General features: G+C 36.9%; 1 protein-coding gene across 1 annotated transcript in view; it reads right to left on the reverse strand.

Annotated features, from left to right (window-relative positions):
• Positions 1-19,228, reverse strand: part of FGFR1OP2 (FGFR1 oncogene partner 2) — a 32,116-nt gene that overhangs the window by 8,160 nt on the left and 4,728 nt on the right. The window contains exon 2 of the mRNA XM_040487862.1: positions 1,402-1,550. Within this exon, the coding sequence (XP_040343796.1) occupies positions 1,402-1,536 (135 nt within the window). The 5' untranslated portion in view covers positions 1,537-1,550. The remainder of the gene's footprint in view (positions 1-1,401; positions 1,551-19,228) is intronic.

The raw sequence follows: 19,228 nt of genomic DNA on the forward strand, positions 1-19,228 counted from the left end.
ACAGAGAGAGACAGAGCATGAACGGGGGAGGGGCAGAGAGAGAGGGAAACACAGAATTGGAAACAGGCTCCAGGCTCTGAGCCATCAGCCCAGAGCCCGACGCGGGGCTCGAACTCCCGGACCGCGAGATCGTGACCTGGCTGAAGTCGGACCCTTAACCGACTGCGCCACCCAGGTGCCCCTTCTTTTTAATTGTTTAAGTTTATTTATTTTCTTAATAAAGAAACAGTGACAGAGACAGAGACGGTGTGGGGGGGGGAGGGGCAGAGAGAGGGAGAGAGACAGAGAATCCCAAATAGGCTCCACACTGTCAGCGCAGAGCCCCATGTGGGGCTCAAACTCTCAAAACCATGATATCATGACCTGAGCCGAAACCTAGAGTCAGACACTTAACGGACTGAGCCACTCAGGCGCCCCTATATTCAAGGCATTTTAATGTTCCACTTAGTAATGTATTAATTATAACATTCTTGGTTTTTAACTTTAGTTGTCAAACTCTTTTGTTTTTACAACTCAATACCAGATATGTTTACTGGAATGCATGAGTCAAACTGGATAGTTAGGGAGACAGGTAATCTGTTTAGGGCAACAAAACAAGTAAATTAGCTCCATTATTTCTAGTAGCTTTGTTAAAAGCATCATCCCAGGATTGCTTCCTTTTACAAAATGGATGAGTTTCACAAGAGTAGGCTATGAATATACATCTCCCCTGATTTCCATCATAATAGCAGAGATTTTATATTTCTCTTAGAGTTGAAAATTTTTATCATAAGGCTTAAAATGATAGTTGAACTCCATGGACCACTGGAAAATTCTTATATGCAAGTTCTTATATAAAAGAATAAGAAGTGAAGCCCTTTTCATTTCTTCTTTTATTGATAGCATTAAATGAAAAACAAGGTAGTAAGTACAAATTCAACAACTGCCTAATGTATAAACCAGATACTGCCTTACATCATTTTCAAAAACTACTTCATTGTTAAATAACATCACTAAGTACTTTTACAGAGAAAAATATGAACATTACATTATAAAAATATGAGAGAGAAAAGTATGTGTCACTATTAATAAAAGTTATTATTTGGTTTTTGTCATATATATATGAACCTAATATATTCATATATTTTCTAAACTCCAATGTGCAACTCTGTCAGGAAAACAAGTGATCAAATCTACAGTTTTTAGAGTATACATGCATATATACTGTCACCTGGATGTGACAAAATTATATGATAATGTAAAGTAAAATTAAAACATAGAAGTCAAGCTACTTTTAAATTCTATAGAACATTAAAAAATACCTAAATACTAATTAGGCAGAAATTTATGATTCAAGCAATACATAAATGTCTAGGACTGCTTTTTAAAAAAAGAATCAACAAGAAAGAAGAAAAATCAAACCTGCTTCATTGCTTCTACCCGCTTGTTAAGAGCTGTGGTTTGCTCAATCAGAGATTCTGCTGCATCATCATGATCTCTCAATCTTTCAACAAGAGCTTTAGCATCAGCAAGTGCCTTCTCAATTGTGCAACTCATTTCTAAAGGAATACCTATAAAATTAAAATCAAGATTCAAAACAAAGCCAGCATACCATTTTATTATTTTAGGTTCATGTTAACATAGATAGGCTTCTTAAGCTACAATTGTTATAGGACTGTTCATGGGGAGAAAAAAACATCTAAGAACCCTTGCAGTTTTGCTTCTGTTAGGATGGCATAAGCTTGAAAGTGAATTTATAATAGTAAAAAAATTAAAGCATATATAAATGATTTGCAGAAATAATCAGAATGTTGGGGCACCTGGGTGGCGCAGTCGGTTGAGCGTCCGACTTCAGCCAGGTCACGATCTCGCGGTCCGTGAGTTCGAGCCCCGCGTCGGGCTCTGGGCTGATGGCTCAGAGCCTGGAGCCTGTTTCCGATTCTGTGTCTCCCTCTCTCTCTGCCCCTCCCCCGTTCATGCTCTGTCTCTCTCTGTCCCAAAAATAAATAAAACGTTGGAAAAAAAAAATTAAAAAAAAAAAAGAAAAAAAGAAATAATCAGAATGTATTTAAAACACCCTGAATCTATGGTGGGGAAAAGCAGCACAAATCAAGTGAATACATTTTATATTGTATAAAAATTGTGCTTTTGGGGCACCTGGCTGGCTCAGCTGGTAGAGCATGCGACTCTTGATCTTGGGGTTTTAAGTTCAAGTTCCATGTTTAGGTGTAGAGATTACTGAAAAATAAAATCTTTTTATTTTTATTTTTTTAAATGTTTTTATTTTTGAGAGAGAGCATGAGCAGGGGAGGAACAGAGAGAGAAGGAGACAAAGGCTCCAGGCTCTGAGCTGTCAGCACAGAGCCCGACGGGGGGCTCGAACTCATAAACAGCGAGATTCTGACCTGAGCCGAGGTCAGATGCTTAACCAACCCAGGTGCCCCAAAATAAAATCTTTAATAAAAGAAAATTTGTGCTCTTCATGAGGGCGCTCTCTCATCTTGCTATTTGTGAAAAAGGTCACTTTATTAGTCTATATTCTGTGGTTCATGATTCTCAGTCACTAACTAGGAGATCCTTCCTAGCCTCTGCTTAGTTAGGTGACCTGAGACCCCATTCACAACACACACTGACCAGCCAAAGTGGTCTCTTATGTGTCATGCTATGTCAAAGTGTCCTTCTTTTGGAGGAACTACTTCTTATAGGAACTATTATAATCCTAACTCTTGCACTTTCCTTAGTAATTAAAAAAAATATATTACTTAGAGCACCAGCCATTATCAGAAATTTTTGATATGTTAAAATCAATAAATATTTAAGAGGAGCTCAAAATATTAGGAGACAAAATATGAAACAGTTAGTTAGCTTCATCATTTGATATGCAGTGACCTCAAAACAAATTTTAATTCTAAAATAATCTCTCTCAAAAATGTAAACATTCTGAAACTTACCATCTTTTTGTTTGTTTATTTGTTTTGAGAATGACAGAGACAGATAGGCCACAAACTGGGGGTGGGCAGAGAGAGGGAGAGAGAGAATCCCAGGCAGGCTCTGTGCTGATCTCATGAACTGTGAGATCATGATCTGCGCTGAAATCAAGAGTTGGGCACACAACCAACTAAGCTACCCAGGTGCCCCTGAAACTTACTATCTTCAAATTTTCTCTTTATACTAAGTTTTACCTTACCTTCTATATGAGCCATACTCTCTTCAGGGTTTTCTCAAAAAGTAAAATCACACTATAAAATTACTAGGCCAGAAGCCAGCTCTATAAGTTAAAACTCTCATATGGATCCCAGTTAACGGCTATAATTAAGGATTTCATCAACTTTAGGAAGACAGAAATTTGCTACAGAATGTGACTGTTAGAGTCTACTGTACTAGTTCAAACCTGAATAATAGGATTCAATTAGAATAAATTAAAGGGTAAAACTGCCAATTTACAAAATCTTCAATATGTGACTGGACATTTCTAGAGAGCTTCCAAAATTAAACAAGCTGGAAATTAATACAACTTCTGGCTCCCCAGATAAAACAACCAAAAGATTTGTCTTCTAAGATTTGAGAGGTTTAGCAAAAGGTACTTGAAAAAATGAGAAGCAAAAGGGTCATTAGTTATCAATGTCCCATACTAGCTAAAACACAGAAGGACAACTATCCAGTGTCTATCCAAGATACTGCTTCTAGGAAAACGTTAGCATCCAACAATGTCCTGTCGTTTCTCCAAACTTTTTAAGAGAATTACCAAATGCTATAGATGGATAATAATACAGATTTCCTTTCATATTTAAGTCACCATATCTGCCATTAACTCCACTACCATGAAACACTAGATCCTTCAGAGTAAAAGTTTCAAGTTATTTAAAGTCCCCTTACCAATAAACGCACAAAAACAAACAGAACAAAACAAACAGGGAGGGAGAAGAGGGGACAAACTGACTTATATTTGATAGCTTGACACTACCTAAAATAGACAACACACAATAAAAATACTATACAAGCTAACATTCTACGTATGTACTAGTATACATACATATGTAAGTATAGAACTACTTTAAAGTGTGTTATAAGCTAAGTTCTTTGACCACAAGTCCTTATTCAGGGGCCTCAGATAAAACAATAAAATCATAAATCTATGGAGAAGTTCAAAGATTCCATCACAGACACGCAAAATCTGGTCTGACATTCCAAAAAGAAACATGGGATGATCAAGTTGTAAAATCTATAAAGGTAAGAGCTGCCACAATCAGAATGGTGACTTGATAGCACCAGATGAAACCTCAAATGGACTCTCAAACTCCATGAAACATCTTATTCCAATAGGAAAAAACTGGCCACAGTATTCAAAACATGGATAGAAGATTTTTTTGGATAGCATAAGATATGGCCCAGTGCATGCTTTATTTGTAGATAAATCTGGAAAATTTTTATTTTTTTTAATTAAAAAAATTATTTTAGGTTTATTTATTTTTGGGAGAGAGACAGAAAGAGTGGGAGAGGGGCAGAGAGAGAGAGAGAGAGAGAGAGAGAGAATCCCAAGCAGGCTCTGCACTGTCAGCACAGAGTCTGATGTGGGGTTTGAACCCACAAAGCATGAGATCAGGACCTGAGATGAAACCAATAGATGGACGCTTAACCGACTGAGCCACCCAGGTGCCCCTGGAAAAATATTAAAGACGAAATGAGGACTAAAACCATTCCTAAAGGATTTTGTTTTTAACATCTCCCAGTGGATTTTATAAGGTTGTCTCTCTATGCTCTAGGAATATGTAACAATCATTAATATACTAGAATATTTATTTTATGAATGGATTGAAAAAGCCCTCTGCTGAAAAGACATAATAGTGACAGAAGTTAAAATACTATTATAGTTTGTATTTCCTATCAACTACATTCTAACTTGTCAATCAAGTAATATGGAAACAAAAGCAAAAAGTAACATGGAAACATATTTAGCTGGAACAGTTATTTATGAGCTTAAATTATGCAACACTTTGTCTCTTCCTCAGAAATCTTCCTGTCTTCATCATTTTCAGGCCTCAGCAAAACGCAAACAGGATAAATCCAAGTAGGTCTAAGCTGAGACACATCATAATCAAATTTCTGAAAACTAAAAACAAAGAAAAATTCTTGAAAACAGTAAGAGACAGATGATACTTATAAAGAACCAACAATTTGAAGGACTATCAATCTTGCATCAGAATCAGGATGGCCAGAAGCCAAAATGATTGAAACTGAAAGTGGAACACTTAAAATACAGAAAGAACAGAACTGTCACCCCAGAATTCTATACCCAGCAAAAATACCATTCACATATGAAAGTGAGATAAAAACCATTTTCAGGAGAAAACGAATTCATTTCTAATAGATTTGTTCTAAAGGAAATTCTTCAGAGAGAAGCAAAATGGTATCAGAAGGCAACTTAGAGCATCAGGAAAAAAGGAGAACAGAAATAGGCAAATACACTGATCTATTTCTGAGTGTTTTAAATGTCTTATGTTTGAGGGGGTGCCTGGGTGGTTCAGTCAGTTGAGCGTCCGACTTCGGCTCAGGTCATGATCTACTGGTTCCTGAGTTTGAGTCCCACATCGGGCTCTGTGCTGACAGCTCAGAGCCTGGAGGCTGCTTCAGATTCTGCATCTCCCTCTCTCTCTCTCTGCCCCTCCCCCGCTCATGCTCTGTCTCTCTCTGCCTCTCAAAAAATAAACGTAATAAAAAAAATTTTTTTAAATAAAATGTCTTATGTTTGAAAACAAGAACTATGACTTTTACCTGATAGAATTTTCAATATGTAGATATAATATATAACTATGACATAAAAGTGGAAGGGTAAATGGACCTATAAAGTGAAAAGGTTTCAACATGTCACTTGAAATTATTAAACGTTGGGGTGCTTGGGTGGCTCAGTTGGCTAATCATCCAACTCTTAATTTTGGCTCAGGTCACAATCTCATGATTCATGGGACTGAGCCCCGCACTTGACAATGTGGGCCTGCTAATATGTTATTAGTTATATATGTATGTATGTGTGTATATGTATATGTGTATGTATATATATATACACATATACGTATATATGTATAGATACATATATATGTATACGTATGTGTACATACATATACACACATACATACACACACACATATATATACATACATATATATGCACACATATATATATAAAATTCCTAGCGAAACCTCTTGAAAAACTGTACAGAGATAATAGTCAAAATCACAAGAGATGAATTAAAATAAAGGAACAAAATATTGAAGGAACAAACAAAATAAATCATAAGATGTTGGATCTAAATCCAACCATATTTATAATTACACTACATGTAAATGTTATAAACACACTAATTAAAGACATTATCAGAATGAATTAAAAAACAGGACCCAGGGTGGGGAACCAAGATGGTGGAGTACGAGAATCTTCAGCTCACCCTGTCCCCTGAACACACCAAGACAACAGTCACATCTGTACAACTAACTCTAAAAACAACCTGAAGACTGGCAGAACACACCTTACACAGTTAATGGTAGAGAGGTAGGAAAGGTAGGAGAGGTAGAGACTGGTTGGGAACCAACCCCCTGACAAGACAAACCACAAAATGGGAGGGACACCACAAGCACGGAAGAGTATCAGACCCCACCCCAGGCATCTCAGGCACTGGGGACATGCACTGTGAAAACAAATTCCCATTAAAATCTGGTTATGAGAACCAATGGGGCTTAACTTCTGGAGTTTTAAAATCAATAGAGTTTAATTTAACTCTGGGGACTTTAAAAATCAGTTGGCTTAACAAAAGAGGTGGAGGGCAATAGGAAACTGGTCCCTGCCCTTAAAGAGCAAGCATCACAAATAATTCAGGCACAGGAGCAACAGTTTGAAAAGTGCCTGGGGTATATGTGAAGGAGACTTATTTACTAATCTCAGGACATGTGCTGAAAGAGCAGGAAGAAAAAATTGATGGTGGGGGCCACTTCCCTTCCCTTGCCTAGCCTAGATAGCCAGACACCTGCGGGAACCAGCACCAACACTCTCCACACTTGCTAGCACTGCATGCCCTGCCGCCACATTCCCCTGCCACCTACCTGTTCCAACCCACCCATCTTGGCACACATCCCTCTAAAGAGACTCCCGCTCCTCCATATCCTGCAAGTAGCCCGGGCAGGGAATGGTGCCATTCCAAAGAAACTCCTGCACTGTGGAGGGGAAAGATAATCTCACATACCAGCTGGCTCACAGTTCTAGAGCCGAATCTCTTAGCAGGCTGTACAGGAAGAGTACTCTGCCATATGGTGCACCTGCAAGTGCAGCCAGAGGTGGAATATAGACACCTAGTCTTGACTGCTGGCCCCAGGCCCCCAAAAAAGCTGCTGTGGGCTCTGCAGGGAGAAGGCCCTGCCTTTTGCTGTACCAACATAGAGAGGCTAATTGCAGACAGGTAGCCTGACTGCTGACCCTGCCACCCATGAGCCAACTGGGCCTCACACAGGCTCCTCAACAACTCAGGGACTAAACCCTGCCCAGTGTGCCCACAGTAGGCTTTGCAGTCAACTGGGCTGAAGGCTCAGTCACAACAGGAAGACATATACAGCCCATATAGGACACTGCTGGAATACCTGATTCTGTTGACCTGGGGGCATTATACTATAGGGCACCACAGGACCTCTTTGACACAAGGTCACTACTTTCAAGAAGTCGTAGCTGACCTAATACACAGAAACAATCACGGAGAGTTAGACAAAACATAGTCAGAGGACTATGTCTCAGATGAAAGAACGGGACAAAATCACAGCAAAAGAGCTAAATGAAACTGAGATAAGCAATATGCCTGATAAAGAATTCCAAGTAATGGTCATAAAGATACTCACTGAACTTAAGAAAGAGTGAATGAATTCATGAGAACTTTAAGGAAGAGATGAAGAACCAGCAAGGGATGAATAATTCAGTAAGAGAAACAAAAAAACACACTTGAGGTAATCAAGGGATTAGGGGAGGCAGAAGAATGGATTAGTGATCTAGGAGACACAGTAATGGAAAGCAACCAAGCTGAACATCAAAAAGAAAAAGGAATAAAAAATGAGAATAGGTTAAGGGAACGCAGTGACACCATCAAGCATAATAACCTTTGCAATACAGAGATCACAGAAGGGGAAAAGAAAAAAGGAGAGAAAACCTATTTGAAGAACTAATAGCTGAAAACTTCCCTAATCTGGGAAGTAAACAGACTTGCAAATCCAGGAAGCACCAAGAGCCTCCAACAAGATTAGTTCAAGGAGGTCCACACAGACAGGTAATGATTAAAATGGCTAAAAGTAGGGGCGCCTGGGTGGCTCAGTCGGTTGAGCGTCCGACTTCAGCTCAGGTCACGATCTCACGGTCCGTGAGTTCGAGCCCCGCGTCGGGCTCTGGGCTGATGGCTCAGAGCCTGGAGCCTGCTTCTGATTCTGTGTCTCCCTCTCTCTCTCTGCCCCTCCCCTGTTCATGCTCTGTCTCTCTCTGTCTCAAAAATAAATAAACGTTAAAAAAAAATAAAAAAAAAAATAAAATGGCTAAAAGTAATGATAAAGAATTTTAAAAACAGCAAGAGAAAAGAAAGCAGCTACATACAAGGGAAGCCCTCTTGTAAGACCATAAGCTGATTTTTCAGCAGAAACTTTGCAGGTCAGAAGGGGGTGGTATGATATATACAAAGTGCTGAAAGGAAAAAACTCTGCAAACAAGTATACTCCACTCAGTAAAGTTATCTTTAGAATAGAGAGGTAAAGTTTCCCAACAAAAGTTCAAGGAATACATCGCCACCAAACCAGCCTTACAAAGTATGCTAAAGGGAATTCTGAGTGGAAGAGAAAGCCCTAACTAGAAATAAGAAAATTAAGAAAGGAAATTATTCCACAGGTGAAAACAAGTATGTAATAAAGGTAGTAGATAAACCACTTATAAAACAAGTATGGAGGTTAAAATACAGTAATAGAAAAATCAATTATGTCTATAAAAATCCAAAGATACACAAAATAAAAAGATGTAAAATACGACATCATATACATAAAACGTGATGGGGAAGTAACAATTTAGTGCTTTTAATGTGTTTAAACTTAAGTGACCATTAACTTACAACTGACTGCTACACACATAAATTTTATATGTGGACTTAATGGTAACCACAAATCAAAAACGTATTAATACACACACACAATAAAGAGAAAAGAATCCAAGCATAACACCAAAGAAAGCCACCAAGCCATAAGGGATGAGAGCAAGAGACAAAGAAAGGAACAAAGAAGAACTACAAAAATAACTAAAAAACAATTAACAAAATGGCATTAAATACATACCTATCAATAATTAAACATAAATAGACTCCAATAAAAAAAAATTGGGGCAACTTAATGGATAAAGAAACAAGACCCATCTAAATGCTGCCTACAAGAGACTTACTTCAGACCTAAAGACATATACAGACTGAAAGGACTGGAAAAACACATACCATACAAATAGAAGCCAAAAACAAAACCAAAAATAAGCCAGGGTGGGGCACCTGGGTGGCTCAGTCACTTAAGAGTTTGACTTTGGCTCAGGTCATTATCTTGCAGTTTGTGAGTCTGAGCCCCAAGTGGGGCTCTCTGCTGTTGGTGCAGAGCCCACTTCAGATCCTCTGTCTCCCTCTTTCTCTGCCCCTCCCTCACTTGCAAATTCTCTCAAAAATAAACAAACATTAAAAAAAAACCCCAAAACACACACAAAAAGGCAAGCCAGGGTGGCAATCCTTGTATCAGACAAAATACTTTATTTTTAATTTTAAGATTTTAAGTAATCTCTACACCCAACATGGGGCTCAACCCTGAGATCAAAATTCTCATGCTCTACTGACTGAGACAGCCAGGCACCCCAGACAAGATAGATATTAAAGCACAGACTGTAGCAAGAAACAAAGAAAAGCACTATATAAAAATAAAGAGATCAATCCATCAGGAGAATATAACAACAGTAAATATCTCTGCATCCAACACAGGAGTACCAAAATACATAAAACAATTATTAATAAACATAAAGGGAGAAATGGACAGCAATACAATAATAGTAGGGGACTCTAACACCCCACCTATATCAATTGATAAATAATCTAGACAGAAAATCAACAAGGAAACAATGGCTTTGCATGACATATTAGACCAGACAAACCTAACAGATACATATAGAACACTGTAATCCCAAAGAGCAGAATACACATTCTTTTCAAGTGCACACAGAACATACTCCAGTATAGATCACATATTAAGCAGTAAAACAAGTCTCAATAAATTTAAGAAGACTGAAATCATATCGAGCATCTTTTTTCAACCACAACTGTGTATGAAACTAGAAGAAATTTGGAAATGCTACAAATATATGGACGCTAAACAACATGCTACTACAAATGACTGGGTCAACCAAGAAATCAGAGAGGAAATAAGAAAATACATGGAGACAAATAAAAATGAAAACACAATGGTTCAAAATATTTGGGATGCAGCAAAAGCAGTTTTAAGAGGGAAATTTATTGTGATACAGCTCTACCATAAGAAACAAGAAAAATCTCAAATAAACAACCTAACTTTACACCTTAAAGAGCTAGAAAAAGAACAAACTAGCAGAAGCCTATCTGCACTGCAAAGGAAACAATCCACAAAACTAAAAGGCAACCGACAGAATGGGAAAAGATATTTGCAAACGACATATCAGACAAAGGGCTAGTATCCAAAATCTATAAAGAACTCACCAAACTCCACACCTGAAAAACAAATAATCCAGTGAAGAAATGGGCAGAAGACATGAATAGACACGTCTCTAAAAAAGACATCCAGATGGCCAACAGGCACATGAAAAGATGCTCAACGTCACTCCTCACCAGGGAAATACAAATCAAAACCACACTCAGATATCACCTCACGCCTGTCAGAGTGGCCAAAATGAACAAATCAGGAGACTATAGATGCTGGAGAGGATGTGGAGAAACGGGAACCCTCTTGCACTGTTGGTGGGAATGCAAACTGGTGCAGCCACTCTGGAAAACAGTGTGGAGGTTCCTCAAAAAATTAAAAATAGATCTACCCTATGACCCAGCAATAGTACTGCTAGGAATTTACCCAAGGGATTCAGGAGTGCTGATGCATAGGGGCACTTGTACCCCAATGTTTATAGCAGCACTTTCAACAATAGCCAAATTATGGAAAGAGCCTAAATGTCCATCAACTGATGAATGGATAGAGAAGTTGTGGTTTATATACACAATGGAATACTACTTGGCAATGAGAAAGAATGAAATATGGCCTTTGGTAGCAACATGGATAGAACTGGAGGGTGTTATGCTAAGTGAAATAAGTCATACAGAGAAAGACAGATACCATATGTTTTCACTCTTATGTGGATCCTGTGAAACTTAATAGAAGACCATGGGGGAGGGGAAGGGGGAAAAAAGTTACAGAGAGGGAAGGAGGCAAACCATAAGAGACTCTTAAAAACTGAGAATAAACTGAGGGTTGATGGGGGGGGGTGGGAGGGAGGGGAAAGTGGGTGATGGGCATTGAGGAGGGCACCTGTTGGGATGAGCACTGGGTGTTGTATGGAAACCAATTTGACAATAAATTTCATATTAAAAAAAACCTAGCAGAAACCTTAAGCTAGCAGAAGGGAGAAAATAATAAATATTAGAGCAGAAATAAATGAAATAAAAGTTAAAAAAAAAAAAGAAGATCAAGGAAACCAGAAACTGGTTCTTTGAAAAGATCAATAAAACTGATAAATCTCTGGCCAGACTCATCAAGAGAAAAAAGAAGACTCAAAAAAAAAAAAAAAAAAATCAGAAATGAAGGAGGAGAAACAACCAACACCATAGAAATGCAAAAGATTCTAAGAGAAAATTATGAAAAATCATATGCCAACAAATTGGACAACCTAGAAGAAATGGATAAATTCTTAGAAACGTAAAATCATCCAAAAGTGAACCAGGAAGAAATAGAAAATCTGAACAGACCAATTATTAGTAATGAAATTGAATCAGTAACCAAAAAACTCCCAACAAAGTCCAGAACCAGAAGGCTCCACAGGTGAATTCTACCAAACATTTAAAGAGTTAATACCTATTCTTCTTAAACTATTCAAAAAAAAATGGAAGATGAAGGAAAACTTTGAGATTTATTCTCGGATGCCAGCATTACCCTGATACCAAAACCAAAGACCCCACAAAAAAAGAAAACTACAGGTCAATATTTCTGTTGAACAGAGATGCAAAAACCCTCAATAAACTATTAGCAGACCTCATTCAATAATATACTTAAAAAAAAAATCATTCAACAGGATCAAGTAGAATTTATTCAAAGGATGCAAGGGTGGTTCAATATTTGCAAGTCAATCAATATGATACTTCACATTAAATAAGAAAAATGATAAAAACGATATGATCATCTCAATGGATGCAGAAAAAGCATTTGACAAAATACATCAATTCATGATAAAAAGTGTCAACGAAGTAATTTTAGAGAAAACATGCTTCAACATAATAAAGGTCATATATGAGAAACCCATAGCTAACATTAAATGATGAAAAACAGAGCTTTTCTTTAAGATCCGGAACAAGACCAGGATATCCACTGGATAAGATAAGAAAAAGAAATAGGGTGCCTGGGTGGCTCAGTTGATTGAGTGTCTGGCTTCGGCTCAGGTCATGATCTCGCAGTTTGTGGGTTCAAGCCCCACATCGGGCTCTGTGCTGACATCTCAGACCCTGGAGTCTGCTTCAGATTCTGTGTCTCCCTCTTTCTGCCCCTCCCCTGCTCACACTCTCTCTCTCAAAAATAAATAAACATTTAAAAAAGTTAAAAAAAAAAAAAAGAAAAAGAAATAAAAGGCATCCGAATTGGTAAGGAAAAAGTAAAACTGTCACTATGCACAGATGACATGATACTATATACAGAAAACCCTAATGACTCCACCAAAAAACTATTAGAATAAATGAATTCAGTAAAGTTGCAGGATACAAAATTAATAAATAGAAATCTGTTACATTACTATACACTGATGAGGAGCAGAAAGAGAAATCAAGAAAACAATCCCATTTATAATTACAGTAGCAATAGTAAAATACCTAGGAATGAAATTAACCAAGGAGGTGAAAGATCTCTACTCTGAAAATTATAAAATATTGATGAAAGAAATTAAAGATGACACAAACAAATGAAAAGATATTCCATGCTCATGGATTGGAAAAATTAATATTGTTAAAATGTCCATACTACCCAAAGCAATCTACAGATTCAAAGCAATCCCTAACAGGGGCGCCTGGGTGGCGCAGTCGGTTAAGCGTCCAACTTCAGCCAGGTCACGATCTCGCGGTCCGGGAGTTCGAGCCCCGCGTCAGGCTCTGGGCTGATGGCTCGGAGCCTGGAGCCTGTTTCCGATTCTGTGTCTCCCTCTCTCTTTACCCCTCCCCCGTTCATGCTCTGTCTCTCTCTGTCCCAAAAATAAATAAACGTTGAAAAAAAAAAAAACAAAACAAAAAAAACAAAGCAATCCCTAACAAAATGCTAACATCATTTGTCACAGAACTAAAATAAACCTAAAATTTATATAGAACTGCAAAAGACACTGAATAGCTAAGGCAATATTGAGAAAGAACAAAGCAGGGGGTATCACAATCCCAGATTTCAAGATAGAATACAAAGTTCTAGTAATCAAAACAGTATGGTACTGGCACAAAACAAGACACAGAACAACAGAACAAAATAGCCCAGAAACAAGTCCATTATTTACATACCAATTAATTTATGGCAAAGGAGGCAAAAATATACAATGGGGGAAAAGAAAGTCTCTTCAATAAATGGTACTGGGAAAACTGGACAGCTATATGCAAAAGAATGAAATTGGACCATTTTCTTAACACCATGCACAAAAATAAACTCAAAATGGATTAATAACTTAAACGTGAGACCCAAAACCATAAAACTCCTACCAGAAAACACAGGTAGCAATCTCTTTCACATCAGCCATAGCAACGTTCTTCTAGATGGGTCTCCTCACGCAAGATAAACAAAAGGAAAATTAAGCTACTGGGGTTAACACCAAACTAAAAAGCTTTTGCTTACTGGATGAAACCATCAACAAAACAAAAAGGCAACCTACTGAATGAGAGAAGATATTTGTAATGACATATCTGATAGGGGGTTAATATATCCAAAATATAAAGAACTTACACAACACCAAAAAACCCACAAATACACCAATTTAAAAATGGCAAAGAACCTCAATGAACATTTTGCCAAAGACGACATAAAGATGGCCAACAGACCCATGAAAAAGTGCTCAACACCACTATCATCAAGGCAATGCAAATCAAAACCACAGTAAGTAATCACTTCACATGTCACAATGGCTAGGAAAAAAAAAAAAGACACAAAATAAGAAGTGTTGGGAAGGATGTGGAGAAAAAGTACATGCATTGTTGGTGAGAATGTAAATTAGTGTAGCCACTGTAGAAAACAGTATACAAGTTCCTCAAAAAATTAAAAACAGATTATATGATCCATTAATCCTCCTATTGGGTATTTACCCAAAGAAAACAAAAATATTAATTTGAAAATGTATGTGCAGCCCTATGTTTCTAGCAGCACGTTTCTAATAACCAGGAGATGGAAGCAACCTAAGTGTCCATCAATAGAAGAATGGATAAAGATGTGGTATATACATAAAATGGAGTATTACTCAGCCATAAGAATGAGATCTTGCCATTTGTGACAACATGGATGGACATACAGAATATTATGCTGAGTGAAGTAAGTCACATAGAGAATGACAAATATTGTATGATTTCACTTACATGTGGAATCTAAAAAAACAAAAGAAAAACTAACAAAACAAATTAAAAAAAACCAGACTCTTAAATACAGAGAACTGGCGGTTGCCAGAGGGAAGATGGGATGGGGGATGGGTAAAATAGATAAAGAGGATTAAGAGGGACAAGCTTCCACTTATAAGTCACAGAGACAAAAAGTACAGCATAGGGAATATATTCAATATTGTAATAATATATGGTGACAGATGGGGACTATACTTTTCATGGTAAGCACTGAGTAATGTACGGAATTGTCAAATCAGTATGCTGTACACCAGAAACTAATATAACGTTGCAAATTAATTATAATTCAATAAAAAAAATAAAGAAAAAGGGAAAAGAAAAAGCAGAAGATAGAAATTAAAAAAACAAAATCAGAACCCAACTGTAAATAGTCTATAGAAACTTACTTCCAATATGATATAGGTAAATTAAAAGTAAAAGTACAGAAAAAGGTATACTATTCAAACACTAATCAAAATAAAGTCAGAGTGTTAATAAGCACAGGAAAAGATGCTCAACATGATTAGCTATCAGGCAAATGCAAATCAAAACTACAATGAGATGTTTCACACCCACTAGGATGGTTGTAATAAACAAGACAAATAATAAGATTTTGCTAGCATATAGAGAATTTCTTTCTCAGTAATCAATAGAATTTGTACACAGAAAATCAGCAAGCATACAGAAGACATGAACAAACACCATCAATGGGGTGGACTGAATTAATATTTATAAAATAAGTAACAACAGAATACGTATTATTTTTAAGTGTGCACAGGATCTTCACTAGGATAGATCTTATCCTAGATAACAAAACAAACCTTAACAAATGAAAAAGAACTGCAATCATATAAATTATGTTCCATGGCCATAATGAAATTAAACTAAAATAAATAAAGAGATAAGAAAATCCAAAATTAACACACAAGTAACTCAGGGGGAAAAAAAAAACTTTGGAAATCAGAAACTTTCATCTAAATAAACATGAAAATACAAGGTATCAAAAAATTTTTCATGTATGTATAACAGTATTTTGAAGGAAATTTGTAGCATTAAATTCTTTTATTAGAAAATTGAAAATATCTCAGGGGCGCCTGGGTGGCCCAGTCAGTTTAGTGTCTGACTTCGGCTCAGGTCATGATCCCACAGTCCGTGAGTTTGAGCCCCATGTCAGGCTTTGTGCTGACAGCTCAGAGCCTGGAACCTGCTTTGGATTCTGGGTCTCCCTCTCTCTTCTCCCCTCCTTCTCTCATGCTCTGTCTTGCTCTCTCTCAAAATTCAACATTAAAAAAACAAAAAACAATTTAAAAATATCTCAAATCAATTACCTAAGCCTCAAACTATGAAACTAGGAAAAGAGCAAAATCAACTCTAAAGTAAATAGAAAGAAGGAAATAATAAAAGAGCAGAAATCAATGAAATTGAAAACAGGAAAGCAATAGAGAAAAACCAATGAAACCAAAACCTAGTTCTTGGAAAAAGCAAATGAAGTGAATAAACCTCCAGCAAAACTGATGAAGGAACAAATAAAAATAAAAGAGAAGATATAAATTACTGATGTCAGGAATGAAAAAAAAGGTATCAGGTCAGATTCCTAACTCGTTAAAAGGACAGGTGAATACAATAATAAATTCTGCACACATGAATTTGATAATTTAGACAAAATGGATTAATTCCCTAAAACCACAAACTACATAGTCACACAAGAGGAAACAGGTAACTATTAATAGTCCTGTAACTATTCCATAATAGTCCTATAACTATTAAAGAAATTAAATTTGTAGTTAAAAATATTCTACAAAAAATCACTATTTGGATGGTTTTAATGGCAAATTCTACCAAACATATAAAGAAATAATACCAATGTTATGCGACCTCTTTGAGAAAATGTAAGAAAATAGTTCCAAACTCATAAAATGATGCCAGCATTACTTTGAAACCAACACCACACTCACTTCAGAGAGAGAGAGAGACAGAGAACCACAAACCAATGTCCCTCATAAACATAAATGTAAAAATTCTCAAGAAAATACTGGCAGATCAAATCAGCAACATATAGAAAGAATAATACACCATAAGCAAGTAAGGTTTATCCCTGAAATCAAGTTTGTTTTTACATTTCAATATTAACCAATGTAATCCACCATTAATAAACAAAAACAAGGGGCGCCTGGGTGGCTCAGTCGGTTAAGCGGCCGACTTCGGCTCAGGTCATGATCTCGCGGTCCGTGAGTTCGAGCCCCGCTTCGGGCTCTGTGCTGACAGCTCAGAGCCCGGAGCCTGTTTCAGATTCTGTGTCTCCCTCTCTCTGACCCTCCCCCGTTCATGCTCTGTCTCTCTCTGTCTCAAAAAAATAAACGTTAAAAAAAAATTTAAACAAAAAAACCACTTCTTCATACTAATTGGTGCATTTGAAAAAAACCAAAAAAACAAAACAACAAATTCTCTGCAATAAAAACTCTCTGCAAATAGAAATAGAAGAGGATTGCTTCAAATTGACAAAAGCGTTTTCTTTCTTTCTTTTTTTTTTTTTTAATTTTTTTTAATTTTTGAGATAGAGACAGAGAGAGACAGAACACCAGCAGTGAAGGGGCAGAGAGAGAGGGAGACACAGAATCTGAAACAAGCTCCAGGCTCTGAGCTATCAGCACAGAGCCTGAAATGGGGCTCAAACTCAGGAACTGTGAGATCATGACCTGAGCTGAAGCTGACACTTAACCAACTGAGTCACCAAGGCACCCGCCCCCTTTATTTGAATTTTTTAATGTTTATTTAAGGGGCATTTTCAATATAGCCAATATCATACTTAAGTGAAAGACTGAATGTTTTCTGTAAAGTCAGGAACAAGGATGTCCCCAAACACCACTCCTATTCAATATCATACTGGTGTCATTAAGAAATAAAAGACATATAGATTAGAAAAAAATAAAACTGTTATTAGCAGCCAACATGTAGTCTATGTAAAAAAACCCCGAAGAATCCAAAAAAGAACTCCTGTATCTAACATGTGACTTTAGCAATGTCACAAGATACAAGATCAATGTGCAAAAAAAAAAAAAAAAAAGAAAATCCATAGTTTTTCTATTTGTTAGCACTGAACAAGTAGAAACCAAAATTTAAAAAATACATTTATAATAGTTCAAAAAATGAAAGTTTGGGGTATAAATCTAAAAAAACATACAGAGTAAGTACACTGATAACTACAAAACGCTAATGAAAGAAACAAAAAAGGGCCTAAATAAGTGGAGACACACTGTGTTCATAAACTGGAAACTCAACATACTAGGATGTCAATTTTCCCCAACTGATCTATAGATTTAATGCAATCTCCAATCCAAATCACAGTAGGCCTTTTGGTAGAAATTGACAAGCTAACTCTAAGATTTCTATGAAAATGCAAAGAAACTAGAATAGCCAAAAGAATTCTGAAAACAAAGTTGGAGAAATCATACCACCAAATTTTAGGACTTACTATAAAGTTACAGCAATCAAGACAGCATGGTATTGGCAAAGATAGAACAGAGGTCGGAAATAAGCCCACAGAAACATGGTCAACTGATTTTAGAAAAAGGTACACAGATACTTCAAAGGGACAGTCTTGTCAACAAATGGTGTTAGAAGACCGGACAGCCATATGCCAAAAAATTAATCCCAACATAATTCTTACACTTTACCCAAAAATCAACTCAAAGTGGACCACAGATGTAAATGTAAAATGAAAAGCAGAGAAAAATCACTGTGACCTGGGTTAGGCAAAGATTTTTCACACATGATACCAAATGATTGATTCATAAAAGAAAAATTTAATAAACTAGACTTCATCAAAACTAGAAACGTTTGCTCCGGGAAACGCACTGTTAAGACAGTCTGAAAAGACAAGCTACAGAATGTGAGGCAAAATTTGCAAATCACATATCTGACAAAGGACTTTATCCAGAATACTTTAAAAAGTCTCAAAAGTAACAGTAAGAATATGATCCATTTTTTAAAAAGTTTATTTATTTTGAGAGAGAGGGAGAGAAACAGACTGCGGGAACAGGTAGGTGAGGGGCAGAGAGAGCAGTGCAGAGCCTGACATGGGACTCGATTCCATGAACCGTCAGATCATGACCTGAGCTGAAATCAAGAGTCGGACGCTTAACTGACTGAGCAACTCAGGCGCCCTGAAAATGATCCAATTTTTAAATGAGCAAAAGACTTTAACACTTAATCAAAAGATATATAAATGGCAAATAAGCACATGAAAATATATTCAAAGTCATTAGCCGTTAGAGAAATGCAATTAAGACTACAATGAGATCCACTACACCCCAAATAAAATGGCTAAAATAAGTACTGACATTCCAAGTGCTGACAAGGATGCGGTGTGACTGG

The sequence above is a fragment of the Herpailurus yagouaroundi genome, unplaced genomic scaffold (assembly GCF_014898765.1).
Source record: "Herpailurus yagouaroundi ecotype Mexico unplaced genomic scaffold, PumYag 166, whole genome shotgun sequence".
Classification (NCBI taxonomy): domain Eukaryota; kingdom Metazoa; phylum Chordata; class Mammalia; order Carnivora; family Felidae; genus Herpailurus; species Herpailurus yagouaroundi.